Consider the following 22,008-nt stretch of genomic DNA (forward strand, 5'->3'; position numbering starts at 1 on the left):
CCAGCCCTACCTGAAGATGGCAGGTGTTGAACCTCTGACCTTCTACGTGCAAAGCAAATTCTCTGCCACTTAATTACAGCCCTTCCCCCAAGTTTATTTCTTTTCATCTTTCTGCCCCCCCCCGCCCTCCTTGAACACAACATAACATAGATTAAAACTTGCCTATGATAACATTGTGTGTCAAGTACAGTGGTACCTCGGGTTACGGACGCTTCAGGTTACAGACTCTGCTAACCCAGAAATAGTACCTCGGGTTAAGAACTTTGCTTCAGGATGAGAACAGAAATCGTGCTCCGGCGCCACAGCAGCAGCAGGAGGCCCCATTAGCTAAAGTGGTGCTTCAGGTTAAGAACAGTTTCAGGTTAAGAACGGACCACCGGAACGAATTAAGTACTTAACCCGAGGTACCACTTCATGGAAAAACAGCGATAAAACTCAAAACTCAAGCTTGTTAGAAAGCACAGGGAAAAAGAGTCAAAACAAAATTCAGGCCAAACAGTTCTTATAACTGCAGAAGTTTAATCAAGAGGGTGGCTAGAGAGAGACCTTTTGGGGCAAGGAGTTCTGCACCACAGTTGCAGAAATGGCTCACCAGGTGGTGCAGAGTTGCTATGCTAGCTTCCTGGCAGGTACAAAGGGTCACTGTTGCTTACCTGGGGAGGTGAGCACAGTGCTTGAGTGTTGCATTGGCTGTTCCAGTGTGGTTGCATCACACCAACCTCCCGATCACCATCCCAACCTCCCCTCCCCAGTAAGCAACAGCGGTTCACATAATAAAAATAAAAATAAATTTTATTTATACCCCACCGTCCCCAGCCAAGACCGGGCTCAGCGTGGCTAACACCCGATATAAAAGCAAGTTGATTGAAATACAACTTAAAAACAAGATTAAAATACAACATTAAAATATTAAAATACAGCCTCATTTCAATGGAAACTCAAATCAAAAACTTTTTTCGGGATGAAAAGGTCAAGTCTTCACCAAGGCTAACTTTCCAGACTGGTCCTACATGGGCCAGAAAAAAGCCAGGGAAGTCCCCAAATAGAGGGGGAGGGAATCAAATTGATTCCAAGCCGAAGGCCAGGCGGAACAACTCTGTCCTGCAGGCCCTGCGGAAAGAAATCAGATCCCTCAGGGCCCTGGTCTCATGAGACAGAGCGAGAGTGTTCCATCAGGCTGGAGCCAGTGTTGAAAAGGCCCTGGCTCTGGTTGAGGCTAATCTAACTTCCTTAGGGCCCGGGACCTCTAGGGTGTTGCTATTTATGGACCTTAAGGTCCTCTGTGGGGCATACCGGGAGAGGCGGTCCCATAGGTACGAGGGTCTTAGGCTGTGAAGGGCCTACTGGTAAGCTCACGTTTTAGCTCCACTCCACCTGGCGAGGTTGCTTCTGAGCAGGGACATGCAAAAGGGGCAGGTGAGAAGCATCATTCAGAAGCACACTGTTCAGTTTGGGGATCTCAGCAATCTAATCCCTTCTGTTTGCGTTGCCAGTATTAGCATCTGCAGAGGTTTTAGTCTTCAGAGAGATGCAGAAGTACCGAGCATCTGCTGACAGCAAATGTATGCAAAGCTACATAAATTAAAATGCTGGAGTCTTTTTCTGTGTGTGGGAGCCTGCTGGCTAGAAGGTTATAATACCTGCTGTGAGTAAGCGATAGCAGCTTGCCATTGTCTGTTACCTGGTCCGACTTCAACCTTCTTTGACTTTTAGGAATCCTGTGGTCGGAAGCAATCTTTCTAGAGGCAAGACCCCAGAGGAAGACCAAGAGTGTGGACGCTTTGAAGAAATGTGAGCACGACCCCCACGTCCTCCTGGCCGTGGCCAAGTGAGTAACGGCGTCTGCTTTGCAATCTGACTTGCAGGGTTTATAAAGCCGCCTTTGGATAAGAAAAGTCTGGAATCCTAAGTTCAGGCCCCCCTTGGTGGACTTTGCTTAAAGGCTGAGCGATCAAGAAGTTGCATGAAGTTAGGAACAGTCGGCACATGCTCTGCACAGCTCTTCTTCCCCTTGCCTCCTTTTCCTTTCATACTCCCAATTTCCCATTTTTAAAGACTTGTGGTAAATCACAACAATTATGTGTTGTGTTTAAAAACAGTCAGTAAGCATTGTACAAATCTTGGATCTCCAGCTTGAGCAGCTTTTAATAAGTTGAAGCAAACTGCATATGATTTGATTTTGGTGCATATGCTGGAGTGGCTGATGTTGGATTATTTATTGACTTACTTATTTAATTCCATAAAATTTACACAATGCTTGATTGTAAAAAAACAAACACACAATTGAAATGATTTACAAAGAGATAAAACAGTAAATTCACAACCCTTCTTGAAAATGTGCAAAAGTTTAAATATGAAAACAGGTTAAAATTGCCTCAGCTGTTGATATGCTTGTCTACACAGGAATGCTTTTAGCACATCTGTCAGCCATTATCAAGTACTGCAGTGGCTTTGAAACTGTGTTATGAGAATATCAGTTTTCCTTGAATGGAAAATGAGTAGAGGTGGACACAGTCTTCTCACAAAGGCAGCTTGCCTTCCTGATATTCCCCTGTTAACGCACTAGGGAGCATTGGCTGTGCTCTAGCATGCTCTCCCTTTACAGACCCAACAGGCCTGGCCAGCATTGCCCCTTGGGGCTGGAGCATTTGCCCCTCGGAACCGCCTGCAGTTTGCTCGCATTCTGCTACAGACACTCAGGAGTGGGGTTGCTTAGTACATGACCCGATCAGCACTACTAATTTGTTATGATAAGTTAAATTTGCTCAAGGTTTACTTGGCTGTACATGTATCTTTGAAATTATTCCTCCACACCCCACAACCTCGTTAACTTAAAAAATCCCAGGGCAGATGGATTAAAGATAGCAAAAGGGTTAGAAAATTGCACGAATGGAGATAGAAATTTTCAAAACCACTGGAATGCTTGGCTTGGAGAGTCTAAACTCCAAGACAAATGGGTAGGTTCCTGAGAGATTTCAGGATAAATGAGTTCCTGTAGTTCTCTACAAAAACCATCTAGCTTTTGCGGGTCATCCAAGCAACGTTTCATTGCCCTAGTGACCTGTGTCCCTGCCCTGTGATATGGTGCATCCCATAATAATCCACAGGCTTGCAAATTACTTTCAAGAGCATCAGGTGTGAATCTTACAGGTAGTGTTTCTTTCCTCTATCAGCTGCAATCATGCAGCTCAGACTTGCAGGCAACCTTTCTATCAAATCACAGCAAATGAGATTTGTTGGTCTTGACTGAGCCTGTCTTTTGATGTGCATAAATTGACCCCTGTCACAACACAACAAAACAAAAGCCAGTGCAGCTGGTTCATTGGGGGACAAATCTTAAACGGGCACAAGCAGATTTTTAGAACATGCAGGCTGAAAAGCTCTGGAATTAAGCATAGCCCTTAGTTCTCCCTCCACAGCTGTGCCTGGCTGCTTCCCAGGTGGATTTTCCGTAGTTAACAGCTGTGCTCTGTTGGAGAAGGGGATCTCATTTGGTTGCAGACTTCAGCATTGTACACAGTCCACCAAGCATGTCTCTTGACGCAGTTCCCATTCATTTCCACGGGGCACGCACAGGAACCACTTCTGCGGCACTGTGCCCATCGTTCGTTCGATCGGCAATCTAAACAGTCTTTCATTTCCTAATCCCCCTGCCGGTTGGCAGCAGGCCGAGTTAGTTCTGTTTGTGTGTTTGCAGCAGAGTTGGGGCACCTATAACAACAACAACAACAACAATTTATTATTTATACCCCGCCCATCTGGCTGGGCCTCCCCAGCCACTCTGGGCGGCTTCCATAGAAACCAAAAATACAGTAAAATATCACACGTTAAAAACTTCCCTGAACAGGGCTGCCTTAAGATGTATTCTGAATGTCAGGTAGTTGTTTATCGCTTTGACATCTGCTGGAAGGGCGTTCCACAGGGCGGGCGCCACTACCGAGAAGGCCCTCTGCCTGGTTCCCTGTAGCTTTGTTTCTCGCAATGAGGGAACCGCCAGAAGACCCTCGGCGCTGGACCTCAGCGTCCGGGCAGAATGATGGGGGTGGAGACGCTCCTTCAGGTATACTGGACCGAGGCTGTTTAGGGCTTTAAAGGTCAGCACCAACACTTTGACCTCGGAAACGTACTGGGAGCCAATGTAGGTCTTTCAAGACCGGTGTTATATGGTCTCGGCGGCTGCCCCCAGTCACCAGTCTAGCTGCCGCATTCTGGATTAGTTGTAGTTTCTGAGTCACCTTCAAAGGTAGCCCCACGTAGAGCACATTGCAGTAGTCCAAGCGGGAGATAACCAGAGCATGCACCACTCTGGCAAGACAGTCCGCAGGCAGATAGGGTCTCAGCCTATGTATCAGATGGAGCTGGTAAACAGCTGCCCTGGACACAGATTTGACTTGTGCTTCCATGGACAGCTGTGAGTCCAAAATGACTCCCAGGCTGCGCACCTGGTCCTTCAGGTGCACAGTTACCCCATTCAGGACCAGGGAATCCTCCACACCTGCCCGCCTCCTGTCCCCCAAATACAGTACTTCTGTCTTGTCAGGATTCAACCTCAATCTGTTAGCCGCCATCCATCCTCCAACCGCCTCCAGACACTCACACAGGACCTTCACCGCCTTCACTGGTTCTGATTTAAAAGAGAGGTAGAGCTGGGTATCATCCGCATACTGATGAACACCCAGCCCAAACCTCCTGATGATCCCTCCCAGCGGCTGCATGTAAATGTTGAAAAGCATGGGGGAGAGGACAGAACCCTGAGGCACCCCACAAGTGAGAGCCCAGGGGTCTGAACACTCATCCCCCACCACCACTTTCTGAACACGGCCCAGGAGGAAGGAGCGGAACCACTGTATGACAGTGCCCCCAGCTCCCAGCCCCTCAAGACGGTCCAGAAGGATGTTATGGTCGACGGTATCAAACGCCGCTGAGAGATCCAGCAGAACTAGGTAACAGCTCTCACCTTTGTCCCTAGCCCGCCGGAGATCATCAACCAGTGCGACCAAGGCAGTTTCAGTCCCATGATGAGGCCTGAATCCCGACTGGAAGGGATCCAAATGGTCCGCTTCTTCCAGGCTTGCCTGGAGTTGTTCAGCAACCACTTGCTCAATCACCTTGCCCAAGAATGGAAGATTTGAGACTGGGCGATAGTTGGCCATCGTGGCCGCATCTAAAGATGGTTTTTTAAGAAGCGGTTTAATAACCGCCTCTTTCAGCGGGTCTGGGAAGGCTCCCTCACAGAGGGAAGCATTCACCACCCCACGAAGCCCATCGCCCAGTCCTTCCCAGCTAGCTTTTATAAGCCAGGATGGGCAAGGATCCAGGAGACAGGTGGTTGGCTTCACTTATCCAAGCAGCCTGTCCACATCCTCGGAGGTAACAGATTGGAATTGATCCCACGCAACTTGACTAGACAGGACTCTAGCACTCTCCCACCCCGGCCCTGCTCCGGTGGAGTCTACTTCTTCCCGAATCTGAGCGATTTTATCTGCAAAAAACTTTGCAAAATCATTGCAGGAGAACATGTGGCCCGTACTGGGCCTCGATGTTGCAGGTGGTTCAGCTAAATTGTGAACCACCTGAAAAAGTCTCCTGCTGCTGTTTTCTGCAGATGCAATAGAGGCGGTGAAGAAATTCTTCTTCGCCGTCGCTATCGCCACTTGGTAGGCTCGACGTTGAGCTCTAACCTGTGTCCGGTCAGATTCGGAATGAGTTATCTGCCACCGGCGCTCTAGCCATCTCAGCGATTGTTTCATTGCCCTCAGATCCGTGGAAAACCACAGGGCTGTCCAGGCTCCATGCAATCGGAGAGGGCACTTCGGAGCCAAACAGTCAATAGCCCTGGTTAACTCCCCATTCCAGCGGCCCACCAGGGAATCAGCTGAAAGGCCATCAACATGGGATAAAGCATCCCCTACCACTCTCTGGAAACCATTTGGATCCATTAAGTGGTGGGGGCGGACCATCCGAATTGGTCCCACCTCCCTGCAGAGGGGATGGGTCGCAGAGAAGTCCAGTTGCACCAGGAAATGATCTGACCATGGCACTTCTTTCATTTCGCTTTTACTTAGTGTCAGATCACCAACATCCATAGAGGTAAACACCAGGTCCAAGGCATGTCCGTGGCTATGGGTTGGGCCAGACTTATTCAGGAACAGCTCCATGGAGGCCATGCTTTCCACAAAGAGCGGCCCCTTGTAAGGTCGTGTCAGCATGGATGTTAAAATCCCCTAGGACGACCAAACTAGGTGTCTCCAGGAGAACATCCGCCACAACCTGAAGCAGCTCGGGCAGGGAATCCTTGGTGCAGCGGGGAGGTCGGTACACCAAAAGGAATCCTGTACTGCCCCTATTGCCCAACTTCCAGAACATGCACTTGGAAAACTGGGTCTTCCCAATAGGACACCCGGTGCAAACTAATGACTTCCTAAAAATCACTGCAACCCCCCCCCCACCCACATGACCTGGGTTGCTGTGTGTAAGAGAAACCTGGTAGACAAGCAGCGGCAAGGACAGGCCCATCTGCTTCATCCAACCAAGTTTCTGTTACACATGCCAGGTCAAATCCTCCATCCATGATCAAGTCATGGATGGCAGTGGTCTTATGAATCATTGACCTGGCATTGCACAGCAGCACCTTCAGGTAATGTGGGTATCCCTTGCTGATTCTAGTATCCATCCGGTCAGGACCAGACCCGGAGGCAGGAATAGTCCTCAAACAACGACTAAACCTGCCCCTTCTGTAATGACATGGTCTAGTCTTAGCGTAACTCCTCCTCCTACCCGTGATCACTGAGATCGGTTGTCCCAGTGCATCCCCCCCTGTGGAACATGCCCCAGCCATTTTGTGGGCTGGGGCCCACTCCCCGGCAGCCCTGACCCCTCCCCCTAAGAACAAAATAACAACTTATACAAACAAACAAAACCAATAAAACAATAGAAACAAAAAAACTGTAAAAATTACAAAAACAACAAAATCAAAAAAATTCCCCAAGCCCAACCAAACATCCACCCCACCCCCACCCCCCACATACAAAAAATTCAAAAGAAATTTTTAAAAAACATTGCCCTCCTAGTATTGCTGGCCGTTCAGCTACTGTCAGCTTTGGCCATGCTGGCTGCGGCTGATAAATATTGGAGTCCCGGCAGCATTTGGAGGGTCACTGTTTCTCTGTCCCTCGTTTATGGGACTGCTGTGCAGGTGCGGAATGGAGTGCTGCAGGGTGGATGAGCATTGCAGAAATAAACTAAAGAGGGTCCATTCTGGCTTGGCTAGAGATGATTTACTGCTTTCCCTGTAGTGACTCATCTTTTAAAAGGCAGCTTAGCATTTGCATTTTATCTCCTTGCAAAGGCCAATATAATATTCTGAAGAGCATTCCAAAAGTTGTTTCCTCTGCATAGGCTGTGTGACCAGATACTGGTCAAGGCAAATGCCCCGGTGCATAATGTGTTATCAGAATAGTGTTGCTGTTCTCCCCAGCTCACCTACTTCTTTAACTCTCTTTCCTCCATAGGTTGTTCTGGAGTGAACGTAAAATAACCAAGGCTCGTGAGTGGTTCCATCGGACGGTGAAGATCGATTCTGACCTAGGGGACGCCTGGGCTTTCTTCTACAAATTCGAGCTTCAGCATGGCACAGAGGTAACTTCAAGAGATCTGCCAATCTTTAATTGGACCCACTAAGGAGATTTTGCTGATTTGGGGCACCTCAGTTTCCTGCTCCTTTCCATTTCCAAGTCTGCAAAAGCTGAGGCTGAGCAGGATTCCATGTTTCTTGGGAAGGAGCTTCAGTGATCTTCTGGGCAGGGTGAGCAAAGATCTCATGGGAGTTCCTTCACCTGCTCCATATTTCTCCCCTTGGACTGCCTTTCTCGAAAGAGCACTTCTTGATGGATGTCACTCCCTTCCTTCCAAGTGCTTCAGCCGTTCTCTGGCAAAGGCCTTTTTTAAAAAAGAACGTGCTGCACATTGTACCTGCTACTTCATATGTGGAAGCAGGGTGCAGTACTCCCAGCCTGTGGTTCCACAACTCCTTGGGCTGATCTCAGGGCATCTCCTTTGCAACGGTGAGCTTTTCCATTGGCCCCAACACTGCCAGTCATTTCAGCAACTGAATGCACATGACTGAGGACTGTGGAATTCATAGAGAGGGGTGGATTGGCCTTCTCAGCCCAGGGAAACTGAACCCACATAACAGGTCAGAGTTTAGGAAGAAACATGTGCTTCCTTCTAAGCTGCAGTCCTAAATGCACATACTGGTGAGTGAGCCTCACAGAGTGCAGTGGGACTTCATTTCTGAGTAAAGATATCTAGAACTGCACCGTTCTTGGGGATCCTTCTGGACGTCAATGGTTAAAGCTGATTCCCCTGCTGTTTTCTGTTTTCTCCCTGCAGGAGCAGCAAGAGGAGGTGAGAAAGCGCTGTGAAAACGCAGAGCCGCGCCACGGAGAGCTGTGGTGTGAGGTCTCTAAGGACATCAGCAACTGGCAGAGCAAGATTGGGGAGATCCTGGTGCTGGTGGCGGCCAAGATAAAGAACACCTTCTAGAGGAGAGAGGAGGCTTTGTTGAGCCACGCCGTGGCCTCTTTGCTTGACTTCCCCCCCTTGGATTTCGTCCCCTCAAGCTATGGCTCCTGGAAGGAGTCTGGAGGGCAGAGAAAAGGGGGTAACTTTTTTCCCTGGTCAGGTTTAAAAGGAGGGCCAGTCCCTCCCCCAAGCGCTTCTTAATGAGCAAAATAACGATTGTGTAGGGAGAGAGCTTTATTTACCATCTTGGCCTTCCCGAAGCATGAATAGTGGGAACCTTGGCCTGTCAGCTGGCAAGCATTTTATTTCACTCTGCCTGGACTCCACCTGGTGTGTTACTTCTGAAAAGCAACTGAGCCTTTTTAGTTTTCCAATACTCAGTTTGTCTTACTGTGTCCTCGATGAAAGTGACTCCTAGCTGTTTAGAGCATGGCAGCCTGCGGAACACAAACAGTGAAATATAATCTGTTTTCGAACGAGTTTAGCTGTCCTGGTGTTCCACAAGGGGGATTTTCTCTGACAAAGAATGTTAGGGATCCTTAAGGAAAGCCTAAGACCTTTTCCGGAGTTTTCAGAGCTTCTTGTGTGGGAAGCTACGATGTTGGAACCAGTTCAGGTTTGCTGTGTAGATGTGACCCCATCGAGGCCTGAAAGGCAACAATCACTCGGAGACCCACAGATGGCAGTTGAAAGGCAAAAGTTGAAAAGATTGACTTCAGGATGAGACCTGTTTGGAGCTCAGTGGGGTTAGGACAGAACTTCAACAAAATGCCTTTAGCTACATTAAAGTAGAGAGACTATTTTGTCAATTATTAAATTTCTCTCTTCGGAATTAAGACATGTCATCTGTCTTAAGAGGAAGGTATCACAGGAGTAGAACAGCAGTTGAAAATAGACTTTGCAGTCCACATGCTTAACCATAGAAGTCAGTGGCATAAGGCTGGAAAAGCAAGATGGAAACCCCTTTCTGTGTCAGACAGAAGAGGCGGCTTTCGAGGAGGACAAGTGGGTTGGTGAGGTCTGTGGGTTGTACACAAAGCCCAGCAAGAAAGTCACCTGCGCACGTCCCAGTGAAATAAATGGGTGCAACACAATTGTCCCAGCAGATACGTGTGAACCTCCCATTCATTTCACTGGAACTTGCATAAATGTCCCAGTGATGGACGTGTGTGGCTGCCTTGGATGACTCCTTGCTCGAGTTCCTCCCACGACAACACACCAAAGCTTTCCCATCCCCAGATGAAACGATCCAGCATCCCTGACACCATTTCTTTTCCCAAAACGTCTTCTGTGTTAAGATATATCTTGTGTGTTTCTGGATGAGACCTTGGTGGGTCTTTTTAAAAGAACATGAACCAATGATGGTTGTACATAGTAAGAAGCTGTAAAATACAATCCTGTTTCGCTTTGTGATACTTTTTTGACTCTGATCTTTACTGCGTGTGAGAGATGAGTGCGGTTGTTTGGAGTTGACCAAAAAAAAAGTAGGTGGGAGTGGAGGCGGAGTGTTTACTATAGGAAAACCTCTAAAGTGGTAAGAGGGCGTGGATGTTCAGACATTCAGTAGACTAGCCTTTTCCAATGTCTTGCCCTCGAGATGTTTCGGACTGAAACATGCGTCACCCCCAACCATGGAAGGCCCCAGGCTGGGAGATACGTCACTTGAAAATACAGCAGGAGTAGCCCATGTCATGCCTTTCAGATGGGAGATGTTGTCCAGCGATATCCGAAGGTCGCCACGTAAGTTTCCCCAGCATACGGCATGGGGCTCTGAGACCAATCACACTTCTAATGTTTCCAGGTTTCCCTTCTACATTCAGAAATGGCATGGAGAGAGAGTAGGGGCTAAGGCTAAAGCCGCCCCATTCTCGATTCTTCATTATGATCTCTGTGCCGGCACTCATGAGAGAACCTGCATGGGAATCTTCAGAGCCTAAAGGTGTTTGGCAACTTGGTCTGCCCTCCATGTCTAGTGTGAGGTTTTAGAGCAGGCTTCCTCAATCTTGGGCCTCCAGATGTTTTGAGACTACAGTTCCCATCATTCCTGGCCACTGGTCCTGCTAGCTAGGGATCATGGGAGTTGTAGGCCAAAAAAACATCTGGAGGCCCAAGGTTGAGGAAGCCTGCTTTAGAGGCAGACGCCCAGTTTGCCTGTGACAGCCATATTTATAATACGAAGAACATCATTTCTTTTGGGTGATCTCCAAGTGAACTGGGCCCGTGTTATCTCTCTCTTCTTTTCTCAGTGCTCAGGAGGGGATAACTGCTAGAAGCAATCGAATGAATGCTGAATGGGGCATGTTAATCCTCTACTTGGGCTAATAAGTGGGCTCTTTCACTACACCACTTTTTGGTGGGGGTGGTTTTGTTGTTGCTGATCTTGCAGTGCCAAAAGCCCTCCCCCCCACCCCACTCTTTATTTAGTTTCACTTCTTGTTGGACGTGCCAGATTTGGGAGTACAATCTCTGGGAAAGGAGTGGAAAGCGAAACCCTGAAAAAGCCTTCTCTGAAGATTCTGGCAAAATAATTGGGTTCAAAACAATTACAGTGGTACCTCGGGTTAAGTACTTAATTCGTTTCAGAAGTCCATACTTAACCTGAAACTGTTCTGAACCTGAAGCACCACTTTAGCTAATGGGTCCTCCTGCTGCCGCCGCACCGCCAGAGCACAATTTCTGTTCTCATCCTGAAGCAAAGTTCTTAACCTGAAGCACTATTTCTGGGTTAACGGAGTCTGTAACCTGAAGCGTATGTAACCTGAACCGTATGTAACCCAAGGTACCACTGTAGATTCTCCTGGATCCTTCTCCAAATGACAGGGCAGCATGTATTTTTATGTCCAAACTTGATTCTTATACTGTAATTAGAATATAGAAAGCACAGCCCTGTTTGTTTGGGTTTTTTAAAAACACGATGGCAGTTCTTGTTCCTGAAGTGGAGATTTATTTACCTTTAGCCTCCTCTGCTGGTGGAAAGAAAGAAGAGCATCCTCCTTGACCATCGTCTTAGTAACTTTGTTGTTTCCTGTGAAATCCTTGGGAGCCTTTGCCAAGCTGGTCAGCGCAGGATTCTGCATTCAGTTTGCGTGTTTGTGCCATAAACCGCAATGCCGGCTGAAGGCTGAATCATGCACACGGCAGTGAATAGATCCAACTTGCTTGCAGTGGGCTGAGGCTCAGCAAAAAGGCTGTTCCACTGCTGTATCTCCAAAGATGGCTTGGATGGGGCCAGATCCTGAATTGTGGGTGGTGGGAATACGGAGTGAAATGGATAAGATCTGCCAGAGGAAAGAACTGCACCTCAGTGGTACAGCATGCTTTGCTCAGGGAAGGGCCCAGGTTTGGCCCTTGCAATCTGCAGGTAGGGCTGAGAAAACCTGTCTAAAAGCTTTGAGAGAAACTGCCAGTGTTGACAATGCTGAGCTTAGTGGATTAGTGGCCTGACTATAAGGCAGATTCTGTTCCTAGAGGTCACTGGAATCTTTTTCCCATCAGCTATAGATCAGCCATGGGACACGGGTGGCGCTGTGGGTTAAACCACAGAGCCTAGGACTTGCCGATCAGAAGGTCGGCGGTTCGAATCCCCACGACGGGGTGAGCTCCTGTTGTTCGGTCCCTGCTCCTGCCAACCTAGCAGTTCAAAAGCACCTCAAAGTGCAAGTAGATAAATAGGTACCGCTCTGGCAGGAAGGTAAACGACGTTTCCAGGCGCTGCTCTGGTTCGCCAGAAGCGGCTTAGTCCTGCTGGCCACATGACCCGGAAGCTGTACGCCGGCCCCCTTGGCCAATAAAGCAAGATGAGCGCCGCAACCCCAGAGTCGGCCACAACTGGACCTAATGGTCAGGGGTCCCTTTACCTTTACCTTATCTATAGATCAGCCACTGAATTAGTATGGGTACCTGTATAACTCCTCTCTATTTCCTGTGTAATTTACTAGATGATGATGATTACAAAAAGAGAGAGAGAGGTAAGAATGGTATAAAAGAAAGCCGCCTTCTGTAGGTTTTTCTAGCTTGCAGCACTGATGGGTAAGTTGCTCACTCGGGCTTCAAATGGGAGCCGTGCCTTGAAATGGCAAGACTTGAACCAGGCGTCTTTCACTGGTGAATTGTAGACTTGCAGAGTTGGAAGGGGACAGCAAGGATATCAACCAAAGCATCCATGACAGTTGGCCATCCAATCTCTGCTTAAAAACCTCCAAGGAAGAAGAGCCTACGACCTCCTGAGGGAGATTGTTCCACCGTCAGAAAGTTCTTCCTGATGTTTAGTTGGAATCTCCTTTCTTGTGACTTGAAGCCATTGGTTTGAGTCCTGCCCTCGCGGGCAGGAGAAAACAAGCTGACAGACCTTCAGATCATGAGTAGGCAAACTAAGTCCCAGGGGCCAGATCCCGCCCAAGCGCCTTCTAAAGCGTTTATTAATTTTCCAATAAGAACATCTAATTAACATATCAAATCAAATCGCCCAATCACCTTCTAAATCCGGTCCGCAGACGGTCCGGGAATCGGCGTGTTTTCACATGAGTAGAATGTGCCCTTTTATTTACAATGCATAACTGCCTAGGTAGGAGAAGTGATTGACATTTTCCAACGTTACACCATTGAGTTGGATTTGTGGTGCTGCAGAGGGGTTATTCTGGTCTATATTGTGCCTTTGAAAACTTAATTAAAAACAGCGCAACCCATTGAGTGTAGAGCTGAGGAGCTACAACACATTTGACTTAATGCACTCGTTCAAAACAAAACCATCCATTGCCCTTGTCTAAAGGATCTCCTTTAAAGTTTGGAATTGCCCAAAAAAGATGTTAAATTATTTTTGTATGCCACAACTGCAGCAAGAATTTTGTTAGCGAAGAATTGGAAAACACAAGATATACCAACAGTGGAAAATTGGCAGGTGAAGATGATGGACTTTTCGGAGCTGGCCGACCTGACTGGAAGAGTCTGCGACCAGAAGGAGGAGGAGTATCAGGAAGAATGGATGAAATTTAAAGACTATTTAGCTAAATATGTTAAGATAACTTAATTGGAAAAGCTTGCATATAATAGATAAGCTTAGGATTCAAATATGTAAGGAGAAACTTTAAGATGTTTAAAGTTAAATTAGAAAGAATGAAAGATGTTTAAGTGATCAAGTTAATTTTTTTGAGAAAATCGATTTTGGAAAACTGTTAAAATGATATACAATGAAATTCAACCAAGGGGATTTGAGGAAGTCACTTAATAATGTTACCAAGATTTAAGGAGGATGTATGTATGTATGTTTTGTTTGTCTGTTTTGAATTTTTGAAAATCAATTTAAAAAATTTGAAATAAAAATAAAGGATCTCCTTTGTGCAGAAACATCCACATTAGAGCATATTTCTATACTGTGCACTTTTTTTAAAGCTTTCCCTCACTTAGATCTTGCCAGCCTCAACACCAAGGGGCAGCAGAGAGCCGTCCAGCGTCTTCTCTCTTTTTTTTTTTTTGAATAATATTTATTCAGGTTTTAAAACATTACAACATAAAAAAAAGAAAACACAATACAAAAAAACAAAACATTTCCAAGAAAAAATGCAAAAAAATAAAAAGCAAAAAAACCAAAAACAGATAAAAAGGGAAAAAAATAATTAGAAAATACATACAATCAAAACAGAAAAAAACAAGTTAAACCTTTACATAATTTTTTTTCTATGACTTATTTCCTTGACCTCCTCACACCTCCCCTCTTTGTTTTCTAGTTCAAATAGATATTTCAGCAAATCCTTCATCTTGTCCAGCGTCTTCTCCTTCCCCAAAATCTATACAGATGTAACTTAATGCTCCGTTCTGAATTTTTCATTTAACAGTTCTTTTAAAAAAGAAAGGAAAGTCAGAGCCTCCCTACGGTCAATTCAAACAGTGCCCTATTTATGTGACTGGGTGGCGCTGTGGGTTAAACCACAGAGCCTAGGACTTGCCGATCAGAAGGTTGGTGGTTCGAATCCCTGCGACGGGGTGAGCTCCTGTTGCTCACTCCCAGCTCCTGCCAACCTAGCAGTTTGAAAGCACATCAAAGTGCAAGTAGATAAATAGGTACTGCTCCGGCGGGAAGGTAAACGGTGTTTCTGTGTGCTGCTCTGGTTCGCCAGAAGCGGCTTAGACCTGCTGGCCACATGACCCGGAAGCTGTACGCCGGCTTCCTCGGCCAATAAAGCGAGATGAGCGCCACAACCCCAGAGTCGGGCACGACTGGACCTAATGGTCAGGGCAACTCAAAAAAGGGACACAAGCAATACTTGGTGAAATTGAGGTATGCGCGGCAGATGAGCTTCACTGGGGTTGCTTAACCCCACAGGAAAAGGTTTGGCGGCTGCGAAAGAGGGTAGGCCGTAGCTCAGTGGTTACAGCACCTGCTCTGCATGCAGAAGGTCGCAGGTTCAATACCCAATGGCCTCTACAGGGAGGACAAGGTGTGTTGTCCCCCTGTCCGCAACCCCAGATTGCTGCTGCCAGTCCGGGTGGACAATATTGAGGCAGGTGGAGCCAGTCGTCTGACTCGGTGGAAGGGGGCCTTCTGTGCCTCTTTGTTCACTTTTTGCAGGATAATTGGGGGACGGGACACACACAGGTATGGATCCTGCCCGGTGAGCATGAAAGGGGAATGTGCAGTTGGTAAAAACGGTTGTTTTGCCAAGGTTTCACTTTAAATAGTGAGAATCTCCCCGCTCTTTTTTGAGCGTATTTTGAATAACACACTGAAAATCGGCCTGAGAACCATCCACAAATCGTACAGAGAGCAAGACAGAAATCTGCTGCTATGTTTTGCTTTGGTTGGAAGTCTCGGCAGTCTAGCCAAATCAGAAAGGTGAAAATGGTGGGTGAGGAAAGACTCTCACTCATTCATACCCAGTCCCTAAAAGGCAGCACTTTCTGACAATTGCTATATATTTAATTATATTTATTTTACTAGTTCCCCTCCCGTGCCTTTCACAGCAGCCCAGCACAGAGACATTTTAGCAAGGGGAAGGTTTTGTATGGTGTTTATTTTCCTGGCAAGGAAACAACTGTTGTCAGAAGATTCCCCTGCTAAATTTCCACAACTACCCACTTTAAAAAAAAACAAAAAACAGGCACAGGCAGTTAAAAGTAGAAGTGAGGAATCTATCACTAAAGCAGATGAGCAAGAGCGCTCTGGAGTGTTAAAATACATACTGGAAAAGTGTCTGAAGCAGAAACTCGGGGCACTTCAAGACTGTCGTGGTCTTAGGGTGGTATTTAGACACATCAGGGCAAATCCAGGTTGTGCAATTAGTGCTGCAAACCTGATTTCCCAAAATTCATCCCTCCGTGTGTGTGTGTGTGTGTGTGTGTGTGTGTGTGTGTGTGTATTGTGTCTTTTCCCCAGAACTGGGACAGGAGACAGCTCACAAAATTTAAAACGAACACGGATAAAGCACAGATAGCTAAAAACACAGCAAAGAAAAGTAGGTAAACGACAACAGAATTCAAAGCTGATGTAAAAAGAAATCTACTTTAATGCAGGTAGTAAAAAGGGGGACATGATGGGGAAATGCGCCTGAAAGTGTGGGAGAGAATAATTGAAAGGGACTCTGAGGATCATCTAGTCCAACCCCCTGCAGTGCAGGATAAGACTTCTTTGGCAACGGCATTGAATCTCTCTGCAATCGGATCAGCATGAATGCTCACTGAATAACCAACATTGCCTAATCTTCCTGAAAACATCAGGATGAACGCTCCATAGACAGGCAGCCTTCTGTTTCCCCTTCCTCCTTCCCGCAGTTCCTCAGCTGCGTTGCCCAGGCATCAAAACTCTTCCTTAAAAAGAGACCTTGCTTTACACAAGAAGGAACCCGACAGGATCAGGCCAACAGCCCACCTTGTCCAGTCCTCCTTCAGTGGCCGATAAGATGCTTTTGGGAAGCCTGCAAACAAGACCTGAGCACTCGAGATCCCGACAACCGGTGTTCGGAGATATCCCTCTGATCTTGGCGTTTTCATAGCTGGTATTGATTCGTAGCCTTTATCTTCCATGAAAGACACACATGCCTTTAAAAACTACCTGATTTTGGTGGCCATGAAGGCAGGTGAGGGTGTTTTCCAGCCCAGGGATGCTTCAGGATTTTGTTTGGCCTGCATTTTGAGGCAGACCAAGCCAATTCACATGTACACTGACCCCCCCCCCCAAACCATTGTGCAAGATATATCCCAGCAATCAGTCAGATATCACACTTCTCCAAATGTTGTGATGTGATTCTTGGCTGTAAGAACGTTCATGCACACGAATGCAGAAGATACGGAGAAAATGCACATCTTCTTTCCATCTTCTGTTTTGATTTTTACAAATTATTATGTCGTTGAAAAGCAGGCGTGGGAGGTTGCCAATTTCGGCAGAGGGCAGAGGGAGGGGGGATGCTTAACCCTTTCCACCATTTCTCAAAATCGGTGGTGGGGACTGGAAGAAGACCAGGAAGGGAAGGGAATCTCCCCCAAGCCCAATGCTATTCCGCTCCCAATTATAGCCTTCGCTCTTTTGTGCTCAGTCAGAGGGAAGTATGGGAGTTGCAAGTTGCTAGCATAGTCCTGAAAGGGTGGAGAAAGCAGGGATGGATTTCCTCATTGCAAAAACAATGTCACCAAATGTCCTCAGAGGGATGATGGCATGGAAACTCAGGACGGAAGGAAGGAAAGAGCGGAGGGGGCAGGAGAGGGAGAGAGAGGAGAGGGATCAGAGCAAAACAACCGGAAGAAGGAAACGGGGACAGGAGACTCTCACCAAAATAGCAGCGGAGAGGGGGGAGAAGGAGGCGAGGGAGGTTTCCTCCCAGAGCAGCCATGGGGGGCAAGTGAGGGGCTGGGGTTCCTGAGGAAGGCCCAGGAAAGCCTTCAAGGCCTCTCCACATGCACCTGCGCCTGGCTGGAATACTGCACACAGTTCTGATTGCCCCTTGGAAAAATATATTATATTGTACATATATTGCACTTTCTCCCAGCCCACGCGTGACTCTACAGATTGCGGAGAACAGGGCAACTGAAATGTTGGGATGAGAATGAAAGTGGGGTTTTTCCCTACAAGGAGAGACTGAAGCATCTGGGGTTTTTTCTTAGGTGAGAAAGCAGACAAAGAGGAGGAATGATACTGGTGAGTTCTGCACACGCGGTAAGGAATCTGGAAATCGCATCCGATGAGGAATGCTTGATAGCTGCCTGCAAATATCCGAAGGGCTGCTTTGGAGCAGATTGGGCAGACGTCCCGAGTGCAGGACTTCGAGCCAAGGGATGTAAATTGGAGGGAAGCAGTTTGGGGCTAAACATCAGGGGAACTTTTCTAACGGAAAGAGCTGGACTCCTAATGGCCAAAGCAGTGGCACAGGCTGCCTCAGGACTGGGTATTTAAGCAGAGAACAGATGCTCATCTGCCGCAGAGATTGTAGTTGCATTTTGTGTTGCAAATCCTGCTCTGGCTGAATTTGTTTTATTCCATTTGCCACAACTTGATGTTTTTATGCTTCTGTTTCCCCGGTTCATGTGTGATTTTTATTGTTTATTTTTCATATTTGCTGGAATGACTTACTCACATGATAAAACAGAGGCTCGTTAGCCACCCTGGATCATGGTTGCAGGTCCTGAACTGAAGGGGCAGCATGTACATGCATTTCCAATTAAATAAAAAAATAAATATCCTCTTCCAGCTTCTCAGTTCTGCAAGCGCACGGCCTGGTGATTGTGGTTAATAAGAATTCATGGGCCAGACTTTCGGCAGACAGTCCTGATTTTTTGGAGCCATTTAGGGAGGGTCCATCTGTTGTCCTCTCGCTGGCTCCAGACAGACAAGACGAATTCCGTTCAGGATGTGGCAGGATGGGACAGGCTGAGAGAGGGCAGGCAGGCAGGTGTGTGAAGTGCAGAACAAAGGGGAAAGGGGATAGAGAATCCCTTGGGTGTGTATGTGTGTGAAGACAGAAACTTTGGATAAGGGATGACTGCCTGCCCCTCATGAGCAGCCCCCATTACCTGCCCTGCCCAGCGTTTTTAAATAGGTATCCTGGCCACCAAACCTTGCAGATCCAATTCAAGCTTCATATAGTGCAGGCTCCCTCAAACTTGGCCCTCCAGATGTTTTTGGCCTACAACTCCCATGATCCCTAGCTAGCAGGACCAGTAGTCAGGGAGGATGGGAATTGTAGTCTCAAAACATCTGGAGGGCTGAGGTTGAGGAAGCCTGATTAAGGTTAAGGCCGTACCTCATGGAAGACAATCTTACTCGGCTATGAATGATTACCAATGAAGATGAAGTTTAAGAGCCTGCTGGATCGAACTAGTGGTCCATCTATTCCAGCATCCCATTTTCATAGTGGCCAACCAGATTCCTGTGTGGAATCTGCAAGTGGGATTCTGCACAAGGACATTTTTTTATAGTTTCCAGCAACTGGCATTCTGTGGAGGCAGAGCAGAGTCATCATGGCTAGTCTTCTCCTCCGTAAATTTGCCTCATCCTCTTTTAAAGCCACCCAGGTTGGCGGCCCTCACTGCTTCTTGTGGGTGTGAGTTCCCCTGTCTCTCTGGCTTAACAGGCTTATTAACAGGGTTTTATACAGGCCTGCGACAGGTTGTCTCCTAGACCAAAGGGAAAGCCGAGAGGGAGTGGGGGAATCTTTTATTTAGGAGGGAGCTACACAGTTCGCATCATTCCTGAACAAGGAGCATGTAGAGGTCTACGTCCTTGCCTCTTGCAATGGCACTTTCTATTCATACCCACCAGGCATGGATCAACAAAAGTGTTAGTTGATGTGTGTGTTCTCCTTCCCAGGACAGCCATCAGCCAGATATGAAGACCAGCGACTGTGGGTTATTAGGTGTAACTTGTAATCTATAACACCGGTCTTGAAAGACCTACATTGGCTCCCAGTATGTTTCCGAGCACAATTCAAAGTGTTGGTGCTGACCTTTAAAGCCCTAAATGGCCTCGGTCCAGTATACCTGAAGGAGCGTCTCCACCCCCATCATTCGGCCCAGACACTGAGGTCCAGCACCGAGGGCCTTCTGGCGGTTCCCTCATTGCAAGAAGTGAGGTTACAGGGAATCAGGCAGAGGGCCTTCTTGGTAGTGGCACCCGCCCTGTGGAACGCCCTCCCATCAGATGTCAAGGAAATAAGCAGCTATCCTATTTTTAAAAGAGATCTGAAGGCAGCCCTGTTTAGGGAAGTTTTAAATGTTTAATGCTGTATTGTTTTTAACACTCAATTGGCTGGGGAAACTCAGCCAGATGGGTGTGGTATAAATAAATAAATTATTATTATTATTATTATTATTATTATTATTATTATTAATATTATTCGGCTGGGCTGTCTTGTGCCCAAGTGAAGGGTTTTTATTTTGTTGTTGTTTTATTTTTCTGCCCACTTTCAACACAATACTTTTTGATATTCTGGTTTCTTTCAGTTTCTTATATTTCAGTTCTCCACATTTTCCCACAGCTGTTTGCTTTCCCCCTTTTTAAAGTTCCTCCTGAAAAAAATCACCAGCAGTTTAGTGCAAATTTTTCTTAATATACACTTTTTGTTTTTGCATGCAATTTTGTCAAATATACCAGTTTTGGCAAAGCGATTTATCCCAATATAATGCATTTTTGTAGTTTATTTTCATTAATATGTATGTTTTTTTCATGCACACTTGACCCTAGTATGTTGCATTTTAGAACACCTTCTTTGGCCGGAAAACTGCCTTGCAGAATTCAGAGCAGTGCAAATTTTCGAAGGATAGCTGTATTTCAAGATGTGCATCATTTCGGAAAGCGTGGGTTTTATAGGTTTGGCTTTGAATTTCTCCCGCATCCCACACAGGGTGAAGAAAAGTGTGAGAAGACATAGCATCCTAGTGTAAGGGATTCCACAGCGGACTCTCAACCTGTAGCATGGAGCTCTGCTTAAAAACCTCCCAGGAAGGAAAGTCCATTGCCTCTCGTGAGAGTCTTTCCCACTGCCAAACAGCTAGCACTGTCAGAAAGTTCTTCCTGATGTTTAGTCGGAATCTCTTTCCTTGTAGCTTGAAGCCATGGGTTCAAGTCGTACCCCCAGGAGCAGGAGAAAGCAAGCTTCCATGTGACACCCCTGACCAGTCGTGTCTCTATAGCATTTGAGACACAGGTCTTTCTGATCTCTGTTGGGTAGCCTTGAGCATCACATCGGGGGCCTTTAACATGTAAAACAATGTGCTATAGATACCAATTCCATGCTAGTTGGCGTGAGCCAGTGTGGTGTAGTGGTTAAGAGGGGTGGACTTGTAATCTGGTGAACCAGGTTCGCTTCCCTGCTCCTCCACATGCAGCTGCTGGGTGACCTTGGGCTGGTCACACTTCTCTGAAGTCTCTCAGCCTCACTCACCTCACAGAGTGTTTGTTGTGGGGGAGGAAGGGAAAGGAAAATGTTAGCCACTTTGAGACTCCTTAAAGGTAAAGGAGCCCCTGACCATTAGGTCCAGTTGCGGATGACTCTGGGGTTGCGGCGCTCATCTCGCTTGACCGGCTGAGGGAGCTGGCGTACAACTTCCAGGTCATGTGGCCAGCATGACTAAGCCGCTTCTGGTGAACCAGAGCAGCGCATGGAAACGCCGTTTACCTTCCTGCTGGAGTGGTACCTATTTATCTACTTGCACTTTGATGTGCTTTCAAACTGCTAGGTTGGCAAGAGCAGGGACTGAGCAACGGGAGCTCACCCCATTGCGGGGATTCGAACCGCCGACCTTCTGATCGGCAAGCCCTAGGCTCTGTGGTTTAGACCACAGCGCCACCCGCATCCCTTTGAGACTCCTTAGGGTAGTGATAAAGCAGGATATCAAATCCAAACTCTTCTTCTTCCTCTGACGCACCACCTCCGTACCCTCTGGTACTCTCCATATACCACACAGACTCCTGAGGTTCGCTCCCCCTAGGCCTCCCCATGGCATTGCATCCCCCCCCCCCCCCGGTTGCCTCCTGCCTCGAAAGGAGACGGGATTGTTTTTCAAGAGAACGATGCTTTTTTCTTTTCCCCAAGTGGAGGAATCAGCGCTGGTGTTCCTTTGTCAAGCTCTGCACAGCATTTTACGCTGACAATTAACAAAACAAACACAGGCTGCTCTCGGGTCTGTTTGCGATTATTTGCCTTAACGATTCCCCAGCCTCGCTCTCGGGCCTTCTCTCACGCGTGGCCCTGCGCCAAGTGGGGGTGTGTGTGCCGTTGTCGAGTACGTCTTCCAGAAGCTCTTCTGCTTTTTGGTGGTGGCTTCTGGCTCCACGAGGAGGACCTGGAACATCCCGGCATCTCCCAGAGCGCTGACAGGGCGCCAACGCGTCCTCGGGCCAGTCCCAGGGGTGCCTCATGAGTGTGGGAAGCTTCGCTCCCTCGCAAAGACCTCCTTGCTCATGCGTCAAAGCGCCGCACGCCGAATTTTCAATATCCGTAACACACTGCACCCAACTCTCCTCACCCTCTGGTGCATATACAGTGGTACGTCAGGTTACAG

At 47.3% G+C, this 22,008-nt stretch overlaps 1 protein-coding gene across 1 annotated transcript in view; it reads left to right on the forward strand.

Annotated features, from left to right (window-relative positions):
* Nucleotides 1–9,938, forward strand: part of PRPF6 (pre-mRNA processing factor 6) — a 38,039-nt gene extending 28,101 nt beyond the window's left edge. Inside the window, exons 19-21 of the mRNA XM_079979040.1 lie at nt 1,714–1,828; nt 7,512–7,638; nt 8,392–9,938. Of these exons, the coding sequence (XP_079835166.1) occupies nt 1,714–1,828; nt 7,512–7,638; nt 8,392–8,544 (395 nt within the window). The 3' untranslated portion in view covers nt 8,545–9,938. The remainder of the gene's footprint in view (nt 1–1,713; nt 1,829–7,511; nt 7,639–8,391) is intronic.
* The last annotated feature ends 12,070 nt before the right edge of the window (nt 9,939–22,008 follow it).

The sequence above is a fragment of the Podarcis cretensis genome, assembly GCF_951804945.1.
Source record: "Podarcis cretensis genome assembly, chromosome: 6".
NCBI lineage: Eukaryota > Metazoa > Chordata > Lepidosauria > Squamata > Lacertidae > Podarcis > Podarcis cretensis.